This window comes from Callospermophilus lateralis, chromosome 2 (assembly GCF_048772815.1).
Source record: "Callospermophilus lateralis isolate mCalLat2 chromosome 2, mCalLat2.hap1, whole genome shotgun sequence".
NCBI lineage: Eukaryota > Metazoa > Chordata > Mammalia > Rodentia > Sciuridae > Callospermophilus > Callospermophilus lateralis.
Window position 1 is genome coordinate 158,200,722 of NC_135306.1, and position 7,517 is coordinate 158,208,238.

General features: G+C 52.1%; 1 protein-coding gene across 1 annotated transcript; it reads right to left on the reverse strand.

The window, feature by feature from the left end:
• Positions 1–202: 202 nt before the first annotated feature.
• Positions 203–5,177, reverse strand: Lmo1 (LIM domain only 1). Its single transcript, XM_076844192.1, has 3 exons — positions 4,969–5,177; positions 1,813–1,938; positions 203–308 (listed from the first exon to the last, which is right to left on the reverse strand). The coding sequence occupies exons 1-3, from the start codon at positions 5,172–5,174 to the stop codon at positions 203–205; spliced, it is 438 nt and encodes a 145-aa protein (XP_076700307.1). The 5' UTR covers positions 5,175–5,177.
• Positions 5,178–7,517: the final 2,340 nt, after the last annotated feature.

Consider the following 7,517-nt stretch of genomic DNA (forward strand, 5'->3'; position numbering starts at 1 on the left):
ACAGGCCCAGCCCCAGCCCCAGAAGGGGTCACACACAGACAGGCGGCAGCAGTGGAGGAAGTGCCGCCCTCCCATTGAGGATGGAGAAGTTCTATGTCGGCAGGTCAGTGGCTGCCAGCCCTTGCTGGCAGAGTGGCTTGCCGGCCGGCCTGCCAGGCGGATGGCAGACAGACAGATGGGCCTGGAGGCCAGGCGCCGGGCGTTACTGAACCTGGGATTCAAAGGTGCCATTGAGCTGCCCCTCCTCATAGTCCATCTGACACAAGATCATGTTGTTCTTCAGGAAGAATTTGTCTCCCACGCAAAATCTAGAAAATCCAAGCGAAAGAGAGAGAAGCCATGGGAGGGATCCTGGTGAGTGACAGGACCCAGCCTGGCCCAGAAGGCAGGACGTGTGGGAGGTGGGGTCCTGGGATATGTTTGCTCCTTGAACTTTCTATAGGGGAAAAGTCCCACAGATGGCCTAGTTAATTACCCTTAGCCAGGATCTACAGTGTGGGATGCAGGACAGACAGACAAGTCAAGGAGGGACCACAGGTCTCCTACCATCAGGTCTCCCACGTGTGGGGGCATAGGGAGTGGAGAGGTACAGAAGTAACTTATCCCAAGAAAGGGAGAGAAAGAGAGCCCAAAGAAAGAAAAAGAGGAGAGGTGGTGAGAGATGGAGATAGAAAAGGGAGGTACAGATAAAATAGTTGGTTTTTCTATCTCTCTGTTTCCCCTCCCCTTCTTAGGAGGATGACTTAGCCAAGGCATGTTTCCTCAAATAAAATCTGTAGGCTACCTGGAAAATCCTTCTAGGATATCCTATTATATCATTTCTTCTCCTACCCAAGGGAGGCCATGCTATGAATCTCTAGTCCTTTACAAATATTGGGGGATCCCAGCCTTTCATTCAAAGATGTCCCCAGGGTGGCTGAGGACTTCATTGAGCCCCAGGGTCACTGGCCCAGTCCCAGCAGATCCCAGTCAAACCACCAGGTGGCGATATAACTTCACCAACTCCTCCTAGTGGTGGGTCTGGCCAGAGCCTCCAGCCAGACCAGAGTTCCCTAAAGGTCCCTATGGCCCTCACCCTCTGGGAATACTTGTGAATTCCTACCTGACCTGGGGGCTCCTGAGAAGAGGGCCTGCTTTCTGGTACTAGGCCCCTGTCAGGGGTGAAGGGCTCTGGCTCCTTAAGTACCCAGGGCTTCCCAAGGGATGGGGCACTGAGTAGGGCCCAAAAAAATCTCAAAAGCAACTGGAATCAGATTCACAGGAGTGGGATCAGGAATAAGTGGCTACTCCTTGCAGGTCTAGACTGTACATAAACTCACAAGCATGCATTTACATATAAGGATACTGTGTACACATACCCCTATATATGAACATTTGAAACACATTCACAGGCATACTCATCTATGTATACACAGTACACACACACCCCTTGCACATGGACGTTTAAAAACACACACATGTACACATATGTACATATGAATGTTAATTCCATGCATATATACCCACTGTACATAGACATAGACATGCATACTATGCATATACAGTAAACTCATGCATACCTCATCATTATATTCATACAGAAATATGCCACATGTGCACACCCACTATTGGGGTATGCACATTTCACGTCAAAGCTTAGGCATACATAAAACTCACGCACATGCGTGTTCCTGACAACATGCATACTCAGCCACACAACATGCGCACAACCCACATTTGCATGCCCACCTCCACAGCACTCCTGGCCCACCCAGCATGTCTCAGGCTGGGGTCTGGGGAGTATGTTGGGTCAGCTACAGGTCCAGCACTCACCTCTGGTTGCAGAGCTGGCAGGCGAAGCAGTCCAGGTGATACACATTGTCCCGGGCTCGCATCACCATTTCGAAGGCTGGGATCAACTTGCTGCAAGCAGCACAGTTTCCTGTTGTGCCAAACAGCCTGCCAGAGAAAGAGCACAGAGGACTCAGAAGCTTGCCCAGGAGCTGGGGGATAGGGAAACTGCCTCTACCAGAGCCACTCCCAGTCTAGGGGGCACAGCTTGCCTGGGAAAGGGGTAAATGAACTAATGTCATCATCTAGATCTTGCCAAAAAATTGGCAGCCTACTCCTAGCGAGACTGTGGAGGGGGATAGGGATTGGCTGATACTGCTCCCCAAAACCCCTCCCAGGTTCCCACTAGGGTCCATCAAGCACCTTGAGCCAGCAGGAGACCATTAGAATGGGCTCTGGAAAAAGGCTCCAGACTCACACAAGCCTGAATTTAAGAGGCAGTCTGCCCATCAAGGGTTGTATGTCCTTAGGCAAGTCACTGAATCCTCCTGAGCTTTTCTGAGCCTTGTTTACCACAACTGTTAAACAAAGACCAAAATACACTCCTCACAGGGTTGTTATAAACTCTTAGTCACAACTCATTTGGCAAACACCTGATGGGGTTTCCATGGGTCAGGTACCACTCTAAGAGCTCATAAAGATGACCTCATTTGATCCTGACAGTAGCCCTGCAAGGTGGATATTTGTATTAACCTCCATTTCCAAGATAAGAAAAATGAGCCAGTGGCACATGCTTATAATCTCAGCAGCTGGGGAGGCTGAGGCAGTTGGATCACAAGTTCAAAGCCAGCCTCAGCAACTTAGTGAGGTCCCAAGCAACCTTGTCTCGAAATAAAAAATAAAAAAGGCTGGGGATGTGGCTCAGTGGTTAAGTGCCCCTAGGTTTAATTCCTGAGAAGAAGAAGGAGAAGGAGAAGGAGAAGAAGAAGAAAAAAGGAGGAGGAGGAGGAAGAGGAGGAGGAGGAGGAGGAGGAGGAGGAGGGGAAAAGAAGAAAGAAAAAAAGAAAGCGGGAAAAAAAGGAAAAAGAAGAATGAGTCCTACAGAAGTAAACAACTTGCCAAGGTCACATGGCCTGGATCTAGGGGGAGGGAGGTTCTCTATACCACTGTATGGTGCAGCCTCCCCACCTTTAAAATTATAGTGCTTGATTAAATCCTTTTCCTGCAGTGAATTGTGTTACTTGCCCAAGTCTCCCTTTCCTTCTCTGAACCTCAGTTTATACTTCTGTAAACCCGGAATACTGGACCAGATGATTCTTTCTGAAGATGCATCTAGAACAGAACTGATGCCAGAATATGTTCCAAGGGCATGTAGCACAATGGCCTCCTTGAGGGTGGCACCTCTCCTCAGCTGCTGGCTGTAGAGCTCTAGGGAGAGAAACTTCACTCCTCCCCAGGAAGACCAATCCATGGCTGGATGCTCCAATGGTCTGAGCCAACCAAGCTCCTCCTTGCTTCTCTTCTGCATAGAGGCAGGACAAGCCCCAAGTGAGGCAAGGGGGCTGAAAGGCAGGCAGGAGGCCCCAATAATCCCTGATTTGTCCAGCTCAAGCTCAGGCGCCTGCAGACGAGCTTGGTTCCATTATTCATCAGCCTGAGATGCCTGGTGGCTCAGATAAAGGCAGACAAAGGCTGTGTCACAGCATTTGCCTGCCAACAGGGGCCTTCCTGCTACCAACCCAAGGAGTGGTTGCTGCAAAGGGGCAGGCTCAGGACAGCCATACTTTTGGCTGAACAGCTCAAGAAAGTCACACCCCTATCCTGGCCCACTGGTCTACTGGCCCCCAAAGTCATTCTGTGTCATTCCAGAGTGCAGGAAAAAGATCTTTCAGCCCCTGGGAGCTGTCAGTGCCAAGAATGACACAGGCTTTTTGGTTCTCCTGACAAGCACATCAAGCTCGTTGGTCCTCCCTCTAAAAGTCCTTTGGATGGTCTTCCACCTCTCCCTGGCATGGTAGGTTCAGCTGCCCAGGTGGGTATCCTAAACCTCCAGACTTGAAGGCCCTTTCTAGGTCCCCAAGGGGTGATTCCCAGGAGCATCCTTTACCCCTCCTCCTGGCCTCAGCCTCTTCACTCCAGCCCCAGCCAAGAGCACTAAGCCACAAATCCTGTTTCATTGCATCATCTTTTTAAACTCCCGCAAAAGGCAGGAGTTAGAAGAAAAAGTACAGACAGGTAAATCTCAGCCTCTTCAGGGAAGTAGGGGAGCTTCCACCGACAACCCCACCCTGTTCCAACTTGCCCTGATTTTAGTAGAGGAGCCCCATAGCCCTTGTCTCAACCTGTTAATTAATGCGATGGGCCTTCCTTCCCTACAAGGCCCGGCCACCATCCAGCAGTCTGTGACAGAGCCAAATGCAGGTGCTGGGTCTCAGCCAAGGTCCCTGCTTTGTGGCCTCCTTCCAGCCTTGCTGATGTCATAAATGGCCTGAGGGAGAGTTAATTGGGGGACACAGCCCCAGGGGATGAGATCCAGGTTGTGGGGAGGGGGTTTTAGAGCTCTGAGGAATGCAAGGCAAGGAAGCAGGATTCTTTTCACCACTTCACAGGGAAATAAACTGACCTCCCTACCCCAGAAAGCTAGAAGCCAAAGGTTCAGAGCTGGTTCAAACCCAGGTCTTTAAGCTCCAGCATTAGCTTGTCCTAGGGTGTGCAAGGCTACCTGCCAGGCTCCAAGGCAGATGGGATACCTAATCCCAAGCACCACCTGGAAAGGGAGGGAGTTGGGCACTGGAAGAGAGATGGGCAGGAGACTCCATCAGAAAGAAAGTCCCAGGCAAGCCTGAGCTTCCCCACCTGCTCCTCAAAACCCCTCTGAGGTGTCCCCTCCCAGATTCCAAGAAGAGGTGTGTCAGAAACACCTGGCAAGGGCTGGAGCCAGGCTGGTGTCCTTGGGAAGTTGCTACAAATGCCTGCCTGGACCAAGCTGGCCCCAAGTCCAAGGAGTTAAAGACATGGGCCAACCCTCAGGTGGCTCCTGGGGCATCTGGGAGATGCAGGGCAGGGGTGAGGCAGTGAAGAATGGGCTGTGCACAGGGGTGCTGTGGCTAGAGCTGAGGCAAAGTCACGCTGGATCTGGAAAGATGGGGGTACTCTCCAAGCAGTTCGGGGCTGGGGAGGCTCTGCGAAGGGGCCCACCTCAGATAGTCACGACGGCACAGGATGAGGTTGGCCTTGGTGTAGAGGGTGGAGCCCACCTCGCCCAGGCGGCAGTCACAGCAGGCACACTTGAGGCAGTCTTCGTGCCAGTACTTGTCCAGTGCCTTCAGCAGGTAGCGGTCCTTGATTTTGCGGTTACAGCCTGCACAGCCCTTCTGTTTCCCTTTGGGCTGGACGGAGAGCATCGGCACGCCTGGAAGAACAGAAAAACAGATGGACACAGGACTGGCTTGTGGCTCTGGGCCTCAGGGCACATTCTTCTTCTGGGAATGGGGAATTTGCTGCTTCTTTCTGCTGCTTCTGCTAAGTATGGGGCTCCCAGGAGTCCTCACTTTCTATTTTCTCTGTAGTAACTTTCTCTCCTGGCTCTGGATCCTGCCCTAGGAGCAGCATGGCCTGGCCTGCTTCCTGGCCCTGTGAAGAGGCTGCAAGCAGCAACAGCGAGCCCTGGAGTCTGCTCTGCTCCAGGGCACACACAGCCTCCTTTCTGGCCTTAATGAGCCACTCCTCCTCTTCCTGGCCACTGCCCTTGTGCAGTGTAATCTGGAGAGGCTGAAAGCCCTCTGCACCCAGCCACCATCTCATGGACTTCCAGCCACAGGCCTAGGAATGGGGTCCATTAGAATTCCCAGATCTTTCTTGCCAACTTGTGTGTTCCTCACTGTGCAATGGACAATGTGAATGGACCATTCCAATCTAGTCAGGCTAAACCTCTTGGTCTACAAGTGCAGAACTGTGGGAGTATCAGGAAGAAACTGAGTGTGATTAAAATACTCCCCAAAGAGCTCATGTGTTAGGCAATGTAGCAAAGTTCAGAGGTGAAAAGACTGGATTGTGAGAGCTGTAACCTCATCAGTGGATCAACCCACTTGATGGATTAATGATTTGAATAGGTAGTAACTATAGGCAGGTAGGGCATGGTTGGAGGAAGTAGGTCACTGGAAGCATGTTCCTCTCTTTTACTCTCTGCTTCCTAGCTGCCATGAGCTGAGCACTTTCCTTCACCAGACCCTTCCACCATGATGTTCTGCCTCATCTTGGGCCCAGAGTAATAGAGTTGGCCAACCACGGACTGAACCTCTAAAACTGTGAGTTCAAAATAAACTTCCTCCGCTGAGTTGCTCTTTTCAGATATTTTGATCACAGCAATGACAAAAAGCTGACTAACCCAGTGAGAGACTCCTGGGACACTCCCAAGAGGGAACAGGAGCTTCTGGAGTCCCAGTGCCTGCAGAGAGGTGGGGCCCTCTGGGGGTCTCCTCAGGACGCTTCGGCCAGAGTCAAATATCTACTTGCCCTCACCTTAGAGGGATGTTTGGAGCCTTGGGGCCTTGAAGGCTGGGAAGGAAATGTGAGGGTTCTCAGGAACCTGGCCTGAGACTTTGCCGGTGAGGTGCCTGTGAGAACTGCCTGACAATCCACCCCTCCTGAAAGCAGGGGTGGGGTGGAGGCAGGTGCCTTCCCTGACAAAGGCACAGCTGGATGGAGGAGTTGAAGGAGCCTCCGCTGCCTGCCTCCCCGCCTTTCCAACAAGGCCTGAAGTCTCCAAAGGACCACTGCTCTCTCCAGGGCAAGAGTTCAGCTCCTGTCCCCTGGTTATCACTCCCATTCCTGGCCTTGCACCTGCCCCCACCTGGGGGTGCTAGGCCAGTTCCCCTTTTCTTTCCCTCTTCAGGTATGGCTTTCCTCGGGCTTCAGGGGACAGTCATCAAGGGTTCTCAGTCTCAGAATCTACAGATGTCCGTCAGAAGGCCCTCAGTTCTTCCAGTCATATGCTCTTATTCTACAGATGGAGAAACTGAGGCCCAGATGGCTAGAGGGGCCAGGGTAAGCCATCCATCAAGCTGGCCCTGCAGCTCTTCCCTCTCTTATGCTCCTTTTCAGCCCAGCTGTATCCTCAGAATTCTATAGCAGAAGGGGTTGGCCCTGGGGCCAGAGCAGCCTTCTCTGCAGGGAGGGAGCCAGGCCTGCTGCAGGAACAGCGGGCAGGTGAGGGCAGGGAGGAGGCACCACAGGCTTCTCTCTCCTCCCTTCTCTAGTGCCCCCAGGGCCAGTCTGTTAGCTGGGAAGTTTTGCTGCTTAATTTCCTTAATGCAGCTCTAAAGGTTAATTGGTCTGAGAGAGTGATGGGGCTCAGGATGATGCTGTCCTCAGGCTTGCCTATATCTCCTCTGGTAGGGTCCAGTCTGTCCCTGTCACAGAGCTCTTGAGGAGCCCATAGAGCAAGTCCCCTGAGAGCTGAGGGTCCTATGAGGCTCCGGGGCCTTGCCTATAGGGATAGGTAAGGTATAAGAAAATAAGGGAGAAGTTAAAAACGGCTGGATTTAGGGAAGGCCTAGGGTTCAAAGAGTGGGACTTTTGTCCCTGAGACCTGTCGAGGGAATACCCAGCCAGCACAGCTCTGCATATAAATACTAATCCTAATCTCTATCTTGAGCACCTGTAAGGCTGATGTCCTTCTTGTTCACCTGGGCTTGCAGCAGGCCTGGCTCCTCCCTGCATCAGAGCCCCTGCCAGGGTTCTTTATT